At 34.7% G+C, this 22,838-nt stretch overlaps 1 protein-coding gene across 4 annotated transcripts in view; it reads right to left on the bottom strand.

The window, feature by feature from the left end:
- COL4A5 (collagen type IV alpha 5 chain) overlaps positions 1 to 22,838 on the bottom strand; it is a 224,602-nt gene that overhangs the window by 79,271 nt on the left and 122,493 nt on the right. For all 4 annotated transcript variants that reach the window (XR_004380245.1, XR_004380244.1, XR_004380246.1 and 1 more), the window contains exons 10-22: positions 20,942 to 21,004; positions 18,875 to 18,910; positions 18,748 to 18,789; positions 18,503 to 18,595; positions 17,219 to 17,272; positions 17,066 to 17,122; positions 16,771 to 16,815; positions 14,978 to 15,031; positions 13,226 to 13,267; positions 10,676 to 10,808; positions 4,774 to 4,947; positions 4,387 to 4,470; positions 672 to 764 (exon numbers count right to left, since the gene is read on the bottom strand). Coding sequence is in view for 1 of the 4 variants with exons in the window: in XM_032837167.1 (XP_032693058.1) it covers positions 672 to 764; positions 4,387 to 4,470; positions 4,774 to 4,947; positions 10,676 to 10,808; positions 13,226 to 13,267; positions 14,978 to 15,031; positions 16,771 to 16,815; positions 17,066 to 17,122; positions 17,219 to 17,272; positions 18,503 to 18,595; positions 18,748 to 18,789; positions 18,875 to 18,910; positions 20,942 to 21,004 (970 nt within the window). In the remaining 3 variants the exon portion in view is untranslated. The remainder of the gene's footprint in view (positions 1 to 671; positions 765 to 4,386; positions 4,471 to 4,773; positions 4,948 to 10,675; positions 10,809 to 13,225; positions 13,268 to 14,977; positions 15,032 to 16,770; positions 16,816 to 17,065; positions 17,123 to 17,218; positions 17,273 to 18,502; positions 18,596 to 18,747; positions 18,790 to 18,874; positions 18,911 to 20,941; positions 21,005 to 22,838) is intronic.

Here is a 22,838-nt window from a genome sequence, read left to right as displayed (position 1 = left end):
AGATTATTAACTTCCAGTGGCAGCTATAAGACCATCTAAAAATGTATTTCCAAGTGCTAAATGAATTGGTTTCTTTGGCAGACATACTAGACAGAAAGGTAAGAGACATCCCTGACACAAACATAAAGTGTGATTCCAAGAGAATATAATATTGGGATATCCCAGAGGCAGTTGAGAGAGAGCTGTGGGTCTGATGGATATCAAATATAATTTTGATTGGAAACAGGGAAGCAGGAGTTATGTATAGAAAGAGAAATATGGGCAGTTGGTTGCCAAACTACAGTAGAAGCCCTGTCCCTTAATGACATGTGATACATCTCCAAAGACTAGAAGCTCTGCCACTGGAAACTACACTCAGGGGCCAGACATTATGGGCTTTTCCCCCAGCTTTTTGGAAGAAAGAAGTTTCATTCTGTATGAGTTATTTTCCTCACCATATGGAAAACAGGGAAGATATTTTTCTTGGAATAGTATTGTCAAAAGACTTTAAGAGAAAATATTGGTAGCTTCAGGTATTAGAAACAAGAGCATAATCTATTTTGTAGCAGATAGAGGCATTTCATATTTAATTATTTATGAATATGAGAAACTGGCATCATTATAAAACTGAGCTCACTAATATTTAGCCAAGAAATATTTTTAAAAGGTTGCCCTGAGGCACGATGTTTTACCTGGAGGACCTGGAAGACCTGGTAGACCAGGTTGACCTGGAGGCCCTGAAACACCAGTTCCAATACAGTTGAAGCAGGTGTCACCTTTGTCACCTAGAGAAAAGCATATTGAGAAACAAATTTTACTCAAAGGGGTATGTCAATCTCCTTTAGGTAGCTTCTAAAGAAGTTAGCATCAAGGAACAACATTCCAACCCAATAGTATAGTATAGAGAAGCCTATATTAGAATCAATTCATTTGATCAATATTTGCCAAGTGTCTATTATTTGCCAAGTACTGGTTCCAGGTGTCTATGATATACTGGTAAACAAAACAGACAAAACAAAACAGGCAAAACAAACAAAACAGGCAAAAATCCATGCCTTCATGGTGTTTGCCTCCTACCAGTGGAAAGGAATAATAAACAATGAAGGTAACAAATTATTAACATATATATATATATCTCAAATATAATATATATATGTATAATATAGATATAGATATAAATATATCAAAAGGTGTTATGTTTATAGAAAAAATACACCTGGGTAAATGTGATTGAACATGCTAGGGATGGGTGGCAGGTTACAATTTTAATAATATGGTGAAATGAGATGATGATATATGATAAAACAACTTAAAGGATATGACGTGTGCCTAATGAATGTAGAGGTACTCCAGGAAGAAAGAATAGCCATGTTTGGCCTTTTCAAGAAACATCAAGGAGACCAGACTGCTGGAGTAGAGAGAGGCAAGGGAAGCACGTCAGACAGTTCACAGGTTATAATGAGTGGTATATCATAACACATTACATAGGCCACCGTAAAGCCTGGCTTTTACAATGAGTGAAATGAGAATCCAGTAAAAAAGTGTAAACAGAAAGCAAGAAGATATGACTTAAGTTTTAAAAGGATGTCTCTAGCTACTATATTGAGAACAGAAAGGATGTGCAATGATGGAAATAGGGTAACCATTTAAGTGGCTATTGCTGAAGTAATCTAGGAGAGATGAGGGCTCATCCCAGAGTGACAGCAATGAAGATGAGAACCAGTTAGATTCTGGGTATATCTGAAAATAGAGCTCATGGGATTTTCTCATGGATCATACCTGGAATACAAAAGAAGAGAATCAAAGATGACTCCAAGGTTTTTAGCCCAAGCAACCAAAAGGCTAGGGTGGCCTGCATTTTAAAAAGGGAAGATATAAGTGGTAAAATTATGAGGGAAGAGGCAACAGAGATCAGGACTTTAACTTGGTCAAATGTCAAGTTCAAAATGTTAAGTAGACAGCTGGATATACTAATCTAGAGGAAAAAAGTTATCTCTGGACAAGAGATATAAAATTCAAAGTCACTGGCAAATATGTAGTATTTAAAGTCAGGAGAGTGACTGAATGAGTTCAAATACAGAAGAGGGAAAAGGACTAAAATATTTGGGGCATTCCAAAATTATACATTGGATAGATAAATTTCAAATACATGCCAAAATGCAAATTAAGCCAGAACTTACTATAAAGCTACAATAATTTAGATAGTCTAGCATTGGTGGAAGGAGAAACAAATAGAACAATGAACAAAACAGAGAGGTCAGAAACAGACTCATACACATAGTATCATTAGGATTTACAACAAAAGTGCTAATGTGATTCATTGGAGAAATGATGGTCGTTTGTACTATAATATTGAGCCAATTCAATATCCATATGGAAAAAGTACTTTGATGCCTGCTTCAAACACAAACATTACTTGAAGACAGATAAAAGATCAAAATGTAAAAGTCAAAATGATAAAGCTTTTAGAAGAAAACACATAGAAATATCACCTTGGGATAATATCTTGGGATAAGCAAAGATTTCTAAACAGAACATAAATAACACTAACCATAAAAGAAGACATTAATGATTGGATTTCTTCTAATTAATAACTTATGCTAAAAAAAACCATGAGTAAAAAACCAAGTCACAGAATGGAAGAAGATAGTTGTGATACATATATCTAACAACCCAATTAAAAATGGGAAAAAGGCACGTGACAAAGAGAATATACAAACTATAAGAAAAGAGGTTTGGCATCAATAAGTCATCAGGTAACTAGAAACTAAAACCACTTTGGAAAAATGGTTTGGTGTTATCTATGGAAACAACACCTGCAATTACCCCTATAACACAGCAATTCCATTCTCAGGTATATACACAAAAGAAATGAATGCTTATGTCGTACAAAATATATGTGTAAGAATGTTCACAGCAGCTTTACTTATAATAGCCCTAGACCAAATGTCTGTTAACATTAGAATGAATATTCAGGTATATTCATACAAAGAACACCAAAGAGAAGTGAAAAATATTGCTAGAAACAAAAATATAGGTATCCTACAGACATAATATTGGACAAAAGAATCAGACACAAAAGAGCCCATATTGTATGAGTCCATTTATACAAAGTTCAAGATTAGGCAAATTAATGTATGATAGAGGATAAGCTAGTGGTTACCTTTGAGAGTGCTGACTAGGGGGCACAAGAGTCTTCTAGAGTCCTGGAAAAGTTCTGTATTTTTCATGGGAGATTATATAGATACATTGATATACATATAAAGAGATTGAGATAGACAACTATACAGAAAGAGATATATATAGACATATCTATCTCTATCACTACCTCTATATCTAATATATTAATAATCCAAGGAGGTATGAAGAAAATCAGGACAAGTGAGGAAAGTGTTTAGAAATGGAAAAAGAGTAAAAAAACATATTTGGATTAGCGGGGTATAGGCTGCTGGTGACTTTGACAAAAACAGCATCTATGGAGTGGTGGATTAGGGGAGTAAAAACTTGATTGGAGTAAGAGTATCCAGAGATGGTAAGTAGGAAATTCTGGAGGAGTTTTGCCGCAATGGGAGCAAGGGAATAGAGCAGGATCTGGCAGGGAAAGTGGGATAAGGTGTTTTTTAGTTGGGTGAAAAAAGGTATATTTGTATGCCGCCAGGAATGATCCAGTAAAAGGGAAAAACTGACAATGTGGAAGAGGCAAGAATTTCTGGAATGAAATCCTTGGGAACACAAGAGGGAATGGAATCTACTGAATAAATAGAAGAACTGGCTTTAGATAAGAGCAGTGATAGTAATAGGCTGGAGTGCAGAATATATGTGCACAGATTCAAGTAAATGGTAAATGGTAAAATAGTGGTAATCTGTGAAAATTCTCTTACTGCTTCAGTTGGTCAGTGGAAGTGGAAGTAGGTCAGAATCTTAACATGAGAATGGAAGAGGAGGTGTTAAAAATTTGAGGAGGGAAGAGAAGGTGTAGGCTCAGAAGATGTGATCATTTGGAATTACCAAAACTAGGCTTTTGTTCCAAGTGAGTTCATACAATCAAGTGAGAGAAGAGTGAAGGAGGCAAGGGTTTATACATGGGATTGTTTACAATGATTGACCTGACATTTATAGGTTATGAGGGAAGAAAGAATATCAAAAGGTTGAGGGAGAGTCAAAATTGATAGGTATCAGTGAGGCTGAAGTAATCTTGGAGTCAGGTTATTATAGGTAGTGAGCTAGAAAGGATACAGTGGTCAGAAAATGGAATTCATGAAATCAAGATTATGTAAGTGTGCACTACTGGTGATGAGATGGTCTTGGGAGTAAGACCATAACAATGAGTGACTAAGGTAGAGTGGAGGATATAGGGCATTTGGCTGAAGATCTGAAAGAATGAAGGAATGACTATGGGGGTCAAACCTTTCACTCCTCGTTCTCCTTGGAGTCCTGTATCACCTGGCAATCCCGGAGGGCCTGGAGGGCCTGCTTCACATATCTCATCACCTGAGACAAGATAAAGGATAGCAAACTAATTGTTGCAAAATATCCAGAAGACTAAACAAAAAGAAAGCAGACTAGAAAAAAAAAAGATCTATTTTCAGTTACTTCTCTGCAGTAATACAACTACCTATAAGCAAAAGGAAGATATAATATTGGCGATAATTTCAAGAGAAAATTTAAACATCAAAGAATCACCAAAAATCAAAAGTAGAAAAAGCAGTAGAATAGTGCAAACCTTCAGCTGGATTCACCTACGAATGAAAACAAAACCAAACCCACAGAATTTAGGAGAAAAGTATAGCTTACTAGGAGGGATGTGAGGGCCAGGAGGGCCAGGAGGCCCTGGAAGTCCAGGAGCCCCAGGCTGTCCATCAAGTCCAGGAGATCCAGGAACAGAAATTCCAGGTGGACCTTCATCACCTTTCTGGCCCCTTTCTCCAGGAAAGCCGGGGGGGCCAGGAGGACCGGTAACTGCAGTCCCTAAGATTAAAAAAATAAAGTGATCAAAATGATCTTATTTTAGAGATACTACTTTAGTTCTCAATGAGATGTAAATAATGATAAGATCTTCCTTTAATGTATAATGCCAGTTATGTTCTTATTTTTTTTCTATAAGAATTGACATCTGGAAAAGCATGAAAATTTTTAAATAATGTAACTACCAGTTTGAGTGTAAGAAAGAATAATTTAAGGTAGCTTTACTACTTTGGGAAATGTACTAACAACCCTCTACTTGCTCTTCTTCGATGCTATGATCTTTTAATCTAAGAAATACTAGAAAATATTAGGAAGAGAAAAAGAAGCATCTCAAAGTTTTCATGCAAACATGGCTCTATTTTTGGACATTCTTCTGCACTACCTATTCCTGTAACATGAACGCATCTTTTTATAATAATAAAAATAATCATTATAATTATAAATGATTTGAATAACGTTTTCAAAACTGCTAAGGAAAATATACACATCTTTGTTCTTTTTCAAAACCATCTTTATAATGATATACTATAAGTGGGCTAATTGAATTTAAATTAAAAAAAGAAAATGCTTTGGGAAAAATTCAGAAATAAAGTATTAATAGGATAAAAAAAAGAAAATGCTTCTATTTTCATGAAAGAAGATGTTAGCTGAAAAATGAATAAAAACCATCTTTACTAGACTTACAAATTTATCTTCTAAGTGCGTTTTAAAATCAGTTTGTCAGTTTCATTTAAAAAATACTGGAATTTTAAATGAGATTTATTTGAATTTAAATATGAAATTTTGAGAGAATCATCTGTTTATAATATTGAGTTCTCATATCAAGAAATTAGGTCTCTCCATTATTTATTAATTTATATTATTTAATGATATCTTATAGAACTCTGAAAAAAGGTCTTACACATCTTTTGTTTGGTTTATTCATGGGTTAATTTGATTACTACTGTGAATTTTATTGCTATTACTATTGTTAACTGGATTGTTTTTCTTATACGTTTTAGTTTTTTACTGCTGGTAAAAAGAAAGACAAATTATTTAAGTATGCAACTATCATATCTGTCCACCTTGCAAACATACTAAGTTCTGGTGTCATTTGATTCTTTTAGGCTTTCTAGGTAGATTATAATAAGGTTTGTGAATAACTCAAATTTGGGGTTTTGTTCCATCCTTACACCTCTTTTTTCTTCCAGATGTAGTGTACTGGCTGGTCTCTCCAGTGTAAGGACAAATGGTATAGACAATTCTGAGTATGTGTATCTTATTTTTTACTTGAATGTGAATGTTCCTCATGTTTACCACAAAAAGTATGACATTTCCTACACAGTCCTATACTTCCTATATGAGGCAGCTTCATCAAGTTCCCTTTTAAACCTAGTTTTTTTTTTCCTTTCTTAAAAGATTTGATTGATTTATTTATTTGTCAGAAAAAGAGAGAGAAAAAGCACACAAGCAGGCAGAAACGGAGAGAGAGGCAGGCTCCCTGCCGAGCAACGAGCCTGACGGGGGACTCGATCCCAGGACCCCGGGATCCCGACCCGAGCCAAAGGCAGCAGCTCAACCCACTGAGCCACCCAGGCATCCCCAAACGTAGTCTGATAACTTTTTTACCTTTCAAAAATTGAATGAGCATTGAATTTTACTCTTCTCTTAGCAAATATTGGCCCATTCTCTTTTAATGTGTCAATATAGTCAATTACAATAATGTTGAACCATCCTTGAAATCTTAGGGTAAAATCTAGTTGGTCATATCATCATATTATTTCATGTTTTTCTGGATTTGCAAATATTTTATTTAGGATTGTTGTTTTTATATTCATAAATGAGAGTGAATTGTATAATTATTTCTAGTGCTATCTCCTTGGTGGTTTGGTGTCAATGTTATAAAATTAAATGTCCTTTTTTAAAAAAAAGTTCTGAAAAAGTTTGTAAAATATCAGAATTACTCACCCAACAACTTAGTAGAATTTATCCACAAAACTATATAACCACCTATAAAATGTTTTTTTCATAGAAATCCTTAACATTTCTAAATCTTCCATGGTAATTAATCTACTAAGGTTTTTTTATTTTCTCAGGAAAATTTTAGTAATTTGTGTTTTTTGTTTCATGAGGAATGGATATTTCATTTAGAATTTCCAGTATATTGATGGAGTTTTACAGTTTTCTTATAATTTAAAAAAATTTAATTGTATTTATGGTAATAATACTTTATTGATATTATTTGTGCCTTCTCTTGTTTTTCTCTTGATCATATTTTTTTCTTATTTTTACCTTTATCAAGTTTTTCCTTCTATTTTGTTTATGCTTATTTCAGATCTTATTATTTTTTCAAATTAGCTCATTTATGTTTAGTATCATTAATTTTGTGATACATTAAGGTCACCACTTTGGCTATGTTTAATAAGTTTTGATATAAGGTTGTTTAGCATTTAGTCATTTCCCTTTATTTCTTGCTTACCTCCAAAGTTATTTACATATGCTCATTTTAATATACAAATGTAAAGATATTTGGTGCTTTCTGCTGTTAATTTCTAACTTCATTTCACTGTGGTGACAGAGCATAGCCTGCAAATAATTTTTTTAATTTTTTGAGAGGATTTAATCACCTTAATAACTATACACAGGGTAGCATAATAAGCCTGTTTTACAGATGAAGAAACTGAAACTCAGAGAGTGAATAACTTGGCTAAAATCTCCATGACAGGAAGTGGTTAAATCCAGGATATGAATGGAGATCGAGATCATGTAATTCCAGAGTCTTGGACCAAATGCTATGCCAGCTGGCCTTAGTACTAACCAGAAAAAAAATTCTGGATCAAGCTGATTGGATTTGCATGTTGAAGCATGGCATACATACCCAAAACTGTAAGGGTATACAGTTTAATACATTGTCCAAAAGGAACACACCTGGTAACCACTACCCCCAAGAACTAGAACATCACCAACTCTCCAGGAGCCCCTTCATCTACCCATCACAGTCACTGCCCTCTCTTTCCCAAGGATAACAAATATTCTAACTTCTGAATTAGTTTTGCTTGTTTTTGAACTTCATTGCAATGAAATCATACAGAATGTACTCCTTTATGTCAGGCTTATTTCTTATGTTTGTAAAGTTCCAATATTTTTGAATGTGGCTATAAGTTTATTTTTATTTCTGTATAGCATCCCATTATTTAAAAATAATTTTAAAAGATTTTTTCAGGAGGCACCTGTTTGGCTCAGTCAGTTAAGTGTCCCACTCTTGGTTTCGGCTCAGGTTGTGATCTCATGGGTGGTGGGATCCAGGCACACACTGGGCTCAAGTTCGGTGGCATTTGCTCCAGTCTGCTCTAAGATTCTTTCCTGCCCCTCCCCAAACTTGCACCCCTGTGTGTCTGTGTGTGTGCGAACGTACACCTGCTCTCTCAGTAATAAATAGATAAATCTTTTTAAAAATGAAAGATTTTTTTCTGATCTAGGAGAGTAGATTTTTGTAAATGTTTCACATAAGTTTGAAAAGAATGTATATACTTTGCGGCACACAGCTTTTCTTTCTCCCACATATGCAGCTTGACATTGTTGCTCAAATCATTTATATCCTGATTTATTTTTCACCTCCTTAATATGTTATCACTTGTAGTTTATCAGTTTTTACTTTATATATTCAAAGCTGTATTTTTAGATGTATAAAATTTCATGACATTTACATCATTGTGGTATAATCTGTCTATATCCATATGAAATATCTCTCTTTTTAATGTACTTCTTGATTTGAATTCTATTTCATACTGTATTAGAATTGTTAAACCAGCTTTCTTTTAGATAGCACTTGCCTAATACCTTTCAACAGCTTTATTTAAAAAAATTATGTCCTTTTAACTTAAATGGGCCTATTATGCACAGTATATATTCGTATTTCAATTTTATTTTAGTTTTTGTCTTTTAATCAATGTTTAGCCCTTTCAAATTTATTGGAGTTGCTGATTTGTTTTTGACTTCTCGTCATCTTATATTTTATTTTCTATTTACCAAAGTTTGTCTGTGTCTGTTTTGTCCCAATTCTAAATTATATTATGTAAATCCAGATTTTTGGTTATTCTCTTTTCTCAAAGGATGTATAAGTCATGCATTTTACTTATAGTCTTCTCTAGTGGTTACTACTAAAATTTTGACCTATGTACTTAAACTTACATTTTTCTAAAAACTGAGAATTAATAATATTAGTATTCTCTCTTGCTAATAAGACCAAAAAACCTTATGATTGATTTCCCCCTCTTCTCTCTGCATCACCTCATCCAATGGTAACAATGTGTATAATTATAGTTCCACAAAATATCTTTCCTAACCATTCATTCTTATATTTCACCCATTCCCACCCCCCAAGTTCATCCTGAATTCATTTCCCTCTTCTTAGACTAAACCCTCCAGTAACTACTTTAGAGACGTTCTGGAGGTGGGAAATTTTCTAAGTATCCTATCTTCACACTACAATAACAGTTTGATGTAATAAAGAATCCCAAATTAATAATTATTTTTCTTTATTACTCTGAAAATGCTCCAATATCTTCCTCTGACTCTCATTGCTTTGTAGGTGGTCTGCCTTTTCCCTCAGAGAGTTTTTAAGAACTTCTTTTTATCCTTAAATTCTAAAATGTCCCTACAATATGTCATTATGTATTTGTGTATTATTATCTTACTCTTGCTTGGTAATTCATACACTTTCATAGGGACTCATGTTTTCTTTCAATAAATAGAAGTTCTCAGTCATTAATTTTGCAAATATTGCCTGTTGTCCCATTCTCTCCTCATTAAACTCCTGCATGGTAAATTTTAGAACTCCTAGGTTTATCCCTTGTCTCTTAATTTTTCTTTCATATGACCTAATCCTAAAACTTTTTTGTTGCATCCTGGAAGAATTCCTTATCTGAATTTTCTAGACATAGTATGTGTTTAGTCTGCTACCTTGAAATTAGAAATTCAAAGTGTATCCTTAGAAAGAAAAGAACCCACATTTATTCTTTCTCCTTGGGGGGGATCACTGAGTATCACTCATCTCATCATGTTATTAATTCATTAGTCAAATTTTTGAAGGGTAGGGAACAATAATTTATTAAACATATATGTTTGCCAGGTGCTATGCCAGATGACTTTTCATATTTTACATAAATCCATATTATCTCTTCATTTTAGAGAACATCCAAATACACATGCTGGACAAGGGTGCTACTCAGTCTATGGCCAAATTAGAAATGCTCGACTGTATTATCTATCTCCAATAAGGGAATGATATAACACTCAGTGCTGAGCCCCCAAATTTTATTGCAGAGCAAAATCACTATAAGGATTTCTACATAGATATATTTTTGGAATTCTAAGTGGAGAGGGTCAATTACTATTTTAATACAGGAAATATTATAAAACTAGGCATTATTAGAATAGCATTCCCTTCCATAGCAGAATGAAAAACGTAATGATTCATTTTGGATCACAGAAACACCGGGTGCAATTTATTAATAAAAGGTAGAAATTGTATTTTTGGGGTAAAAGGGAACTATCCAATGGATTTTTTTTTTAAGTACAGGTGAGAAATTTGGTGAGAAAGGCTATAGTACGAGTTGAGAAGTATCCGTCAATTAAAAAATACGCATGTCTTCTACTGCCCTGCTCAACCTGGAACTAGTATGATAATACCAGACATGTGGATTAGGAAAGATGCTACAAACACAAGAACATTAAGTACAGTCTCTTTTACCTGGAGGTCCAGGAAGGCCAGGCGGACCCTGTATTCCAGGAAGTCCTCGCTCTCCTTTTTCTCCAGGCAAGCCGGGTAATCCAATGTTTCCTTTTTCTCCTACAGTTACACCAGTCCCAGGCCTAGGAATTACCTTTATTATGAAAGAAAAAAATAAAGGAACTCAAAGGGGAAGTGATTTGTTCTAAAAATAACCTATCAGCTACACACAATTACAGTGTCATCATTTTCACAAAGCTCTGCATGCAATATCATCAAGACAAGTACACATATTATGAGCCACATTCCATATCACTCCTATCCTGCAACTGATTAGAAACTGTTAAATACCAGTAATAATATTACCACCCTCAGAGCCCTAGGCTTTTGAGCTAGAACTTTTTTTTTATGTCTCTTATCACATTCAGTTCATTCCAGTTACCTAAGCCTGATAATTCTTTACTGAAAATGTCTAATTCACCTCCTTCTTTCCTGTTGCTACAGCCACTATGCCCATCTTACACTTGGACTAACAGAAGCACCTCAGAGCTTCTTCCTTTCAATCCAATCTACTGCTAGGATATACTTCCTTAAAAATCAATTTCTCTGTGTTAGCTATCCTATTTAAGGACTCAAAATTGCTCACCACTTCTTACTATGTCTGATGCTACTTTTCACCATGGACTCTGTCAAATTTCTTCTCCTTTCCAATACCTCTCTCACCTATTTCATCTCCTATTATTTCTAGCAGTGAAGTTTTCGGAGAGTGAGGTCTATCTGGTTATAACCACTTCATGGATCTTGCACATTCCTGTCCTTTGCTTTGAATATGCCATTTCAAATATCTATAATGCCTTCTCCCAATCTTTCTCTTTATCAACCCACATTTCTCTCTTCCTCTAAAACAAAACGAAACAAACTCATCTCTTTTAGGAGGGATTTATTGATTAGAATCAACTGACTGATCACTCCTTTTCTCTTGGTCTTATTAGAATCTCACTGTCTAAAGAATTTCATGTTAAATAACTGAAATATAAAGAAATTAATCTCATAGAGCTATAATGATAATTAAGCTTTAGATTTAAGCAAATGTTGAGCTGGCATACAAATCAACACCTACTGCCAAAGTACAATATTTCATCTTGATTCTATTGGATAGAACTATTCAGACAAAAGGAGACTGAAAGTTGTGCGACCTGGAATGGAGATGATAGTTCAAAAGGGAAAGTGAGCTGCTGGATAGGAATGCATTCACAAAATTTCCATTTCTGGGACAGCTGGGTGGCTCAGTTCGTTAAGCAGCTGCCTTCGGCTCAGGTTGTGACCCCAGGGTCCTGGGATGAAGTCCCACATCGGGCTCCTGGCTCAGCAGAGAGCCTGCTTCTCCTTCTCACTCTGCCTGCTGCTCTCCCTGCTTGTACTCTCCCTCTCTGCTAAATGAATAAATAAAATCTTTTTAAAAATTTCCATTTCTTCTGATATTTATCAAAATGTTATTATCTCAGGGGCACTTGGGGGGCTCAGTCAGATAAAGGCATTGGCCTTTAGCTCAGGTCATGATCTCAGGGTCCTGGGACTGAGTCCCGCATTGGGCTCCCTGTTCAGCAGGGAGTCTGCTTCTCCCTCTTCCTCTGTCTCCCTTTCTCTCTCCGTCCCTCATGAATAAATAAGTAAAATCTTTAAAAATGTTATTATCTAATTTTATAAAGGAACTATTTCTCAGAGAACTAAAATTCTGATTTTAAAATGAAAGTGAATAAAAACTGTCTAAGATCTTTAAGTATATCCTCATTAGATTTGTTAAGTACTAAGTATCAATATCTGAGACTGACTATGGACAGCAAGAATTAATGTTACTCAAACATCTGAATATATAGCCGTTATGACACCTGCACCTTTACAGATTCAAGGCAGTATAAAACCAAGAGTCTTATCAAATTTCAACCAAACGAAAGCCAATATGTCAAACTGTAGTAATGATATTTTATTCATAATAATATTGGAAATATATTTGACTTAAATTTCATGGTGAGTGCAAACATGACAAAATCTGCAAACCCCCTAATTATTCTTTCATAGAGCAGTTTCCTACATATGATTAAGAGCCCCCAGAAAGCACATACCCAAGGAAGAAAGATGTGTGAATCAGACAATCACTAACTGAGAAAACCTATTAAGACCAAATCCATCTTTCCAGAGCTCTACAGGGGAAAGGGCCAATCCCTAGTTTCCCAAGTATCTTTTATTGAACCTTTATAAGCAACATTTGCACCACCTGCTGGTTACTTGAGAAATAATTTGGCATTCATGATGCAAAACAACCCAGTGCCATAATTTTGAACCTTTACTATGGAGAAGTAACATATAGGAAGAACAATACAAAGTCTTTGAGGTTAACATTACTGAAGTTTTTAGATGTAGACTTTTAAGCCAGTAGAAGTTACCAATGACTTGGAATTTTGTGTTCTATGAGGAAAAGGATAGGAATACTAAGGCACAAAAATAAGAATGCATTCATATAAATTTGCTAAATGAAGACTAAAAACAAAAACAAAAAAACCCAAAACTTACAAGTCCAGGAGGCCCAGTTGGGCCAACGTCACCCTTTTGGCCCTGTTTAATATAAGTGTAAAGTAGATTAGTAAAAAAAAAAAAATCACATAAAAACACCAATTTCCTTAAAAACATAGCAGATAACTAAGTTTCAGAAAGACCCAGGAATCCATAATAAAATATCTCCAAGAGAAACACAACTTAAGGCAATGAGACAGTATTAAAATAAGTCTAGGAAGACCCATGATGTTGTCTCAGATATTTCCATTAGTGACATACTTTAGAGCTGATGGACTTAACTGTAATCAGCAACAACTAATTAATTATAATTGCTTTGTGAGTTTCCTCTTAGAAACTAATGAAAGACAAATTCAGAGACAAAATAGTTACTATAAACCAGTAGGTACAACAGCACGAAAAACACGGCATGCAACTGATATTCTACTGGCTAAGACCCAAGGATAGATGTCTTTCTCAACCCTGTTTTTGTTCTAGACTTGTTCATAGGAACTCTTCATCTATCTAAAAGCTTCATTTATTTAGTTTAAAGAGTTATTCGGTCCTATCACTTTACTTACTACTTGAAAAAAAAAATCTTGTTGTCTGAGTATTTATTATGTTCCTTTATTCTGGCTGTGCCTCCTAGTCCAACCTTGAAGTTGGATCTAGTTTAGAGATAAATCACCATTAAAACATACGCCCTCTGGGTACATTCAAGTTTGTAACACCTTTTCTTCCTTGCTTGCAAAAAAATGCTTTTCAATATTGGTTTTCATATAAAGCAATTAGAGACCACAGAGATTAGAAAACTTGATATTTTGTGGTCTGCTATAAATAAGGGAAATGTGTGCTTTGTACATTTTTTCAAAGTCACTTTTAAAATAGATAACTAAATAAATGACTTCCAGTCAGGCTGTATAGCCAAATGAAAAAAAAAAGTGACAAAGAATTAGCCACAGACTTTCAGACAATGATTGCAAAGAGAATGGAAATGTTTAGTGGAGACATTCTAAATTCACAGCTACAAGCCTTTTTAGTATGAGGACCTCACTAATACAGAGCTGAATCCACTTTCTAGAGAACAAAAGTTTTGCCGATTCATGCTCAAAATGAAGGCACCAACTTTTCACAATGGAAATGCTAAAGTTAAACAATTCGTCATGTCTTCCATCACATGGATTGTGATTTAGGACAATGAATGAAAGTTTAGAGGAAATGATACAAAACACCAAAAGATGAATAAAGAAGGTATGTTTTGAATACAAAAGCTAGTTATTAAGAAATTTTTCATTTAGAACTCAACCTTGGGAGCACCTGGGTGGCTCAGTTGGTTAAGCAACTGCCTTCGGCTCCTTGAGTCACAGGATCGGATTGAGTCCCACATCAGGCTCCCTGCTCAGTGGGGGAGTCTGCTTTTCCCTCTGACCACTACCCTCTCGTGCCCTCTCTCTCTCTCAAATAAATAAAATAAAATAAATCTTTAAAAAAAACCTTGGGGGGCGACTTGGTGGCTCAGTGGGTTAAGCCTCTGCCTTCGGCTCAGGTTGTGATCTTGGGGTCATGGGATCAAGCCCCGCATCGGGCTCTCTGCTCGGCAGGGAGCCTGCTTCCCCCTCTCTCTCTGCCTGCCTCTCTACCTACTTGTGATCTCTGTCTGTCAAATAAATAAATAAAATCTTTAAAAAATTAAAAAATAAAAAAACCTTGGAAGAGAAGAGGATTATGTTAAGTAGAACAAAACCAGTCACTTCAAAGTATTAAAATTCTTACCTTTTCTCCATGCCTTCCTGGTTTACCGGGGTAACCAGGATCACCAGGCAAACCCTTTAAAATATAGAGATCAGGGTGACATCAGCAAAAATGGTAGAGTAAGCCCAGTGATGGGTATTTAGGAGGGCATGTACTGTGTGGAGCACTGGGTATTATATGCAAACAGTGAATCATGGAACACTACATCAAAAATAACTGATGACTGTATGGTGACTAACAACATAATAAAAAAAATGGTAGAGTCAAGATGTCCAAACGCCTTCTTCTCCATAAAAGCAACAAAGAATACTGGCAAAAAATGGTCAGAGTCAACTTTTTTAGAACACTAGAAATTAACCAAAGGCTTGTAGCAATCCAGGAAGTATTTGTTGGGGAAAACAAAATGACTTAATCTTGGTAAGATCACAGAGCTTTGTGACATTTTAACTTGCTCTAGTTCCAACACCCTTCCTCAGCCCCATGGTATCCTTGAAAACCAACAGTTCCCAATCAAGGTGAAAACCAGCAGCGTAGCAGCAAATGGAAGGGAAAGAACTAGGATGGAGCTTCTTCAAGTACCTATTCCCAAAGAGTTGTCATTTTTTGACCTGTCTGGTGACTATCTTTATTTGACCTGACTTGAGTTTTCCCAGTGAAAACAGAGAACAGTCTTTTTCCTGAAGATATCTGTGAAAACCAATCAGAGGTAATTATTGATTATCATGGCAGCCTAAACCATTAAACAAAGATCAATCTGTCAGGAGCTAAGGCCCTGAATTTGCCTCCCCTTAAACCATTTTATGTTAAAGTAATTTGTGATTATAGAGTTTATAAATTGAGGACTACCTATTTAACAAAATCATCTGGAAACCAATTTTTCTGATTTTAAGTCTTCCAACTTCTCATCTTGTTAAGAATTACTGCTTTCCTTCAGAATGGTCTCCAAAATTTCATCAAATTTTCTGTTCTTGAAAACCTTTTTTTTTAATTATGTTATGTTAGTCACCGCAGAAAACCTCTTTTAACATCTATTGTGCATACTCTTGATACTAAGGCTGCTTGAAATAATATTCCTAGACTTGCATGCTTTTATTTTCCACTTTATTTTGTAGTAATTATCTGTCAAAACTTTTATTGAAAGAAAAAACTTATGTTCACACAAAATACTGTATGTGAATGTTTTGAGCAGTTTCATTCATAATGGCCCAAACTGGAAACAACCAAAATATCCTCCCCTGGACAAATGGATAAACAAATCTTGATACACCCCTACAAACAAATACTTCTCAGCGGTAAAAGGAATGAACTATTGATAAAGAGTACAATGTATTACGCTATGTGAAAGAATCCTGATTCAGAAAGCTATATACAATATGACTACACTGAAATGACAATCTGGAATAAGGAATATCATAGGGATAGAAAATAGATCAAATGCTGCCAGGGGCTTTGGGTGGTAAGGGAGAAGATGACTACAAAAGAAAGTTGGGGGAACTTTTGAAGGTTATGGAACTGTTTTTGATTTTAAAGCTGATTATACAACTGTATGTGTTTGCCAAAATACACAGAACTGTACACTGAAAATGGCTCATTTTACTGTATACATGCTATATCTCAATAAATCTGACTTAAAAATCTGAACTTCATTTTTTAACAAAGAAATTTTAAGTTTGTATTCAAAAGAGAAGGTATAATTTCCAGTCATAATAACTATTTCCAAACCCAAGCCTGTTTGCCATCCTGCTTCTCTAGAACCACATACAAATGTTATTTTGGGGGGGGTGAGGTGAAGGGGACAGGCTTTATCTACTCACTGGAATTCCTGGTTGGCCACTCTCTCCATCTTTGCCGGGTTTACCCTATAAGATTAAAAGAAATGCAAGATTATAAACTTGTTATTTAGGAAGTATGAGATTAAAGAACATAACAAACTCTATCCCTGCCTTGGACTATTAAGTAAACTTTTCAGACTTTGCTATTACAATAAATAAATGAATATGATATTCTGAGACAAAGAAAATAGGAATTAAGAGGAAAGAATAAAATTACACACACACAAACACATATTTAAAATTTTTTCCAAAGAGAATTAGTGGTCATTATACTTACTCTTTTGCCAGGCTCTCCTTGCTCACCCTTCTCACCTTTCACACCACCTGGAGGCCCCTGTACACACAAAAGTGGTTTAACACTGGTTCATGGAGTGCTATGTATCAATACCAATTTACATTAAATGACATTAAAGAATTTTAGGTGACTTACTGGAGGACCACGTATCCCTGGAGGTCCAGGAGGCCCTCGGTCACCAGGAAGTCCCTACGCAGTAGTAGGGGAAAGGAAAGCAACATTAATACTAGAGCTAGCTAAGAATACTTTTAACAAACTGAACTAGAGACTCATGTAGTATAACCAAAGATAATAGGATGTTTCTAATTCAAAGTTGAAATCTGCTAGGCAAAAGAACTAAGAGCCATCTTTGGTTAATTCAGTTCATTTCTAATGTATGTACAAGCTGAGTTTTGAGGTAAATAAAAAGACAACACTTGAAATGAAATTATTAATGATACATTTTATGAAAAGCAAGAATACCTAAAACTAGGAGATATAGGGTCTATATAACACACATACATTTTGGCAGGGACTTAAATGACCCAATCCATATTGATGGTAGAGTTTCAGTACAATTTGTCCTTAATTCTTAACTTTATTATTAGCATTTAAGTGAAACAACAATGTACACACTTTGTTCAAGGGTGGGTCACTGTGCTATAAAAGATATGTATGATCTCATCTATTCTATAGAAGCAAGGTATCAGATAATTATTTCTAAACATGACAATGGTTTATAATAGCATCTTTCTCTTTGTATATCAGTGAAATATAGAGAAGACAGTCATCTAAGACAATGACCATCGACCTTACCATGACCTAATTTTGTACATGAATGCATTATTCATAATAGCCAAAAATGCTAACAATACAAATGTTCATCAACTGATAAAGGGATAAATAATATGTGGAATATTTACACAAGGGAACATTATTCAGCCATAAAAAGAAATGAAGTACTGATACATGCTACAATATGGAAGAACGTGAAAACATACTAAGTAGAAGAAGCCAGACACAGAAGACCATATACTGTATGATTCTATTTATGTGAAGTGATCAGAGTCAAGAAATCTACAGAGCCAAAAAGTAGATTAGTGGTTGCATAGGACTGAGAGTTTGGGGAGAAATGAAGAGTAACAACAAATACGTATGGGGTTTGGAGGGTGGCTGATGAGATTGTTCTAAAATTAGATTGTAGTCATGGTTTCACTACCCTGTGAATACACAAAAAAGAATGGAATTGTACACTTTAAATGGGTGAACTGTATGGTATGTAAATTATATTTCAATAAAGCTCTTTAAAATTTTAATTATCTCAAACTCTTTTTATTTTTAAAGTACCTTCCATATAATTATATTCCAGCTTATAATGCATTTTAATGGAATGCTGCTTTTATAGCAAAATGTTCATTGATTTCCTCTCTACATACTCACCTGATCTCCTTTCTGAAACTCTACATCAGTTGGTCTTTTCTGCTCACTGATCTGCCCAGGTGGCCCAGGGGGGCCCTGAAGACCTTGCTCACCCTGTTTGTAAGATTTAATAAGAAAGCAATATTTCATAATTTACACAGACAATAATATAAAATGTAAGCTAAGTCAATTGCAAAAAAACAAGCTCAAATCATGAGGAAAGGATAAAACTGAGGGCTGCATAATCAACATTTTTCTATACTCACCTTTTCACCCTTGGGTCCCTGGAAATTTAAGCCCATATTCCCCTGAAGAGAGAGGTTTTAGTTTAAAATCTCGTTGACACTAACAGAAAGAATTCACACCAAAAAAATGCACATAAAAGAAAATTACCTTTGGTCCTGGAAGTCCTGGTGGACCAGGAGGGCCCTAAGAAGAGAAGACACAGGGGAAAAAAGGATATATTAATAAGTTTATTAAAAAAAGTATTCAGTTTCAAAATCATTATTTGGTTTCATAAAAAATGAGGACTGAAAAAGCCCTTCAAAATAATATTTTCCTGTTTTTTTCTCAGATTTAAATTGATTTTAACAAGCCAAATGAATGTGGAGACTTCCTGTGACAGCAAACAAGTGGGTAGGGGAAGAAATACAAGGATATATAAAGGCAGGGAGGTAACACAAGTGCCAAAAATCAATACAAAAGTTAATTGCAACAAACATATCAAATTTCTCATATCAGAATTACAGGTAAATAATTTTGGTGTCTTAAGGAAATTAAATCTCTAGTTCTAAAAGCCTCCATTTACTTTTTTAGTTCAGTTTTAATTTTATGTGGCCTTTGAAATGTTTCAAGGCTTGAAAAGTTAAACAGGCTTTTGTTTGCCCTAGTATATCACCTCTTTGATCTCAATGTACCTATTCATTTACATATTGTACTCTGGTGGCATTTCTAAGACTTTGCTTCACCTGTTGAATCAGGGTTAATTGAAGGAACATTCAGAAATGCAGAGTGAATCAGTTATATAGCCACAAGAGTTGAGGAAATTCAAGATGTAACAACACACCCAGGGTATACTGATGTTGTAACAACAGAGTTAGGAAAAAGTGCCATAGTCCAGAGTCTCATGCTTTGCAAGATGTCTACCACCAAAACAGACTAAACAAAGGGGTTTTCTAATCCTATCATAGATATTTCCAGGAAAGCAGAATCAGTCTTTCTGGTAGATTCTTTTAGTATTTACCAAATGTTATTTCCTTCATTCAAGAATAGAGAACCAATTGTCACAAGCAAAACTGTGCAATCTATAAAGGAATAATGAAAACTGTCACTTAAATATATGGTAGATGAGAGATGGGGTGGCACATGAAAAATTACTTTGACTGAAGTCCAATTTTCTTGCCCTTTTAAGAAGCAAAGTTCTAAGTCCAAAACATGACTTGAATGAAATCAAAGTATTTCAGGGGCAAAAATACTCAGAATTTAATTACAGTAGAAAGTATGAGTGACCACAGAAGTAGTAAAGAAAACTAGCTGCGTAGTCAAGCTCTTTAGATGTTTTTGCTTCTTTTCTAGGATACACAAATCCTTATTCCATTGAAGAGTGACTCATTACCCTCACCAATCCGACTGTTTTGTCACAGGGCCCTCAGAAATGAGAGCCAATTTTTTTTTCTGAATACCCATTTTTGTTCCTCTTAAACAGAAAACTGCAGTTTGAAGAAACACATTTCATCAAGTGACTAGAGAACTGCCCTAGAAGACTTAATGCAATGGCTAGAATCAGCTTCAACACTGACACATCAAGAGGTAACCAATGAAATATTTTATTTAACATCTTTCCTTTTATGTACCTCATTTTTCCACATCTATAAAATGAAGCTATAACTTAGCATGTATATCGTTTACCATAGCATTTTAAAATATCCTGTAAATTAAAAAAATCAAATGTTTAGTGGCACCTGGGTGGCTCAGTCCATTAAGCAACTGCCTTCAGCTCTAGTCATGATCTTGGACTCCAAGGATCGAGCCCCTTGTCGGCTCCCTGCTCAGGGGGAGGTTTGCTTCTCCTTCTGCACCCCCCCAGCTTGTGCGCTCTCTCTCTCTCAAGTAAATAAGTAATATTTAAAAAATAAAAATAGGGTGTCTGGGTGGCTCAGTTGGTTAAGTGTCTGCCTTTGGCTCAGGTCATGATCCCAGAGTCCTGGGATCAAGCCCCTCATCGGGCTTTCTGCCCAGTGGGGAGCCTGCTTCTCTCTCTCTCTCTGCCTGCTGCTCTTCCTACTTGTGCTCTCTTTATATGTCAAATGGGTGAATAAAATCTTTAAAAAATAAAATAAAAAATATAGATTGTAAACATTGAAAATACATTATACTTTCAAGTAGTAGAAATAATATTACTATTCCTGAGAGAAAATTTTTTTTAAAGTAGGAGAAATGAAATTACAGAAGCAAGCTTACCATCAAACCTGGTGGTCCTGGGGGACCAATTGGCCCTGGTAAACCAATGGGACCAGCTGGGCCCTGTTATAAAGGAAGTAAAGAAAAGGATTAAAAAAAAACCCTCTCACCGTATCAAGCAAAGAACTAAATGAATGAAATTTTAACTTAAGTAATTGTCAGAATTTGGTTACACAATTCTACAATTCTGCAGTATTATAAGCAGAATTTTAAAATGTTTAAGAATAAAAGGATTAAGTAACTATAAAGAATTTCAACTAAAAAGAATGGCTACAGCTTTTACAAAAAGTTTTAGAAAACTTTTTACTTTTATAGTGGCAGATAACAAATAGAGGACAAACACATATAAGGAAGTTTTATAAAATAAAGTGATAAAGATGGGTGTTTAGTGGGCTTTTATGCCAGAAATGGGAAAAGAAGGACTACCAGTTTCCAGGTGGCTTTTCTATTTTAAAGTAAAAAATAACTATGTATTTACCCAAAGAAAATGAAAACACTAATTTGAAAATGTATATGCACCCCTATGTTTATTGCAGCATTATTTATAATAGCCAAGATATGGAAGTAACTCAAGTGTCCAACCATAGCTGAACGGATAAAGATGTGTTGTGCGCATGCATGCACACACGTGCGCGCACACACTAGATTACTCAGGCATAAAAAAGAATGAAATCTTGCCATTTGCTGTAATAACATGGATAGATCTAGAGGGTATAGTGCTAAGTAAAATGAGTTAGAGAAAGATAAATACTACAGGATTTCAGTCATTATATGGAATTCAAATTAAGAATTTAATCAAACAGAAAAATTAAAGAGACAATAAAAAAAGAACAGATTCTTAAAGAGAATAAACTGATGGTGCCAGAGAGGACACAGATGAGGGACTGGGTGAAATAAGTGAAACAGATGAAGAGTACACTTATTGTGATAAATACAGAATTGTGGAATCATTATATTGTACATCTGGAATGAATAAAACACTGTATGTTAATAATACTAGAATAAAACATTTTTTTAAATTTCAAAGGATGTAAAAAATTAATGAAATTAAATAAAAAATAAATAAGATTAAAGACAAGGAAGTGAGAATAACTGAGACAACAAATAAGGGAATGATGTAACTCTTGTGGAACACAATTTGGCGTCTTAAAAAGCTGAAAATTTAACTTCAGTGAAGTCCAGCAATTCCATATCTAGGTATAAATCCTGGATTATTTTGTAATTTTAAAAAATTCCTGAACAACCAAATATTTAATAATAGGAGATCAGAGAAACAAACTGTAGTATGTTTACACAACGTTATGTCATATGGAAGTGAAACTGAAATAACTACAGTCACATACAATAATATGGATATATCTTAATATATCAGATTGGAGGGGGAGACCAACCATGAGAGACTGTGGACTCTGGGAAACAAACTGAGGGTTTTGGAGGGGTGGGGGAGTGGGAGATAGGTAAGCCTGGTGGTGGTTATTAAGGAGGGCATGTATTGAATGGATCACTGGGTATGGTGCATAAATAATGAATTCTGGAATACTGAAAAAATAAAGTTAAAAATATATATATCAAATAGAAAAAGTTACAGAAAACTATATAAATTTTATGTTATTTTAAGAGGAAAATTAAACACTCTAGAGATACATGTATTTATGACAAAACTGTCTTTAAGAAACAACAGAAAACTCAAAATGGTACTTCTATCTTGGTAGAATGCAGAAGGCTGTGACTGTCAAGGAAACCCCAGGTTGATTCAAAATTATTTGAAATGTTCTCATTCTTAAATGTTATTTTGGATTCATAGATGTTCATTTGGTAGCTATGCTTCATAACATAAATATATTTTGTATGTATTCTGCTACATTTTTAAATATTACATAACTAAAAATTATAAGGG

This window comes from Lontra canadensis, unplaced genomic scaffold, assembly GCF_010015895.1.
Source record: "Lontra canadensis isolate GAN:19392208 unplaced genomic scaffold, GSC_riverotter_1.0 scaffold96, whole genome shotgun sequence".
Lineage (NCBI taxonomy): Eukaryota > Metazoa > Chordata > Mammalia > Carnivora > Mustelidae > Lontra > Lontra canadensis.
This window is presented reverse-complemented; position numbering and strand designations above follow the sequence as displayed.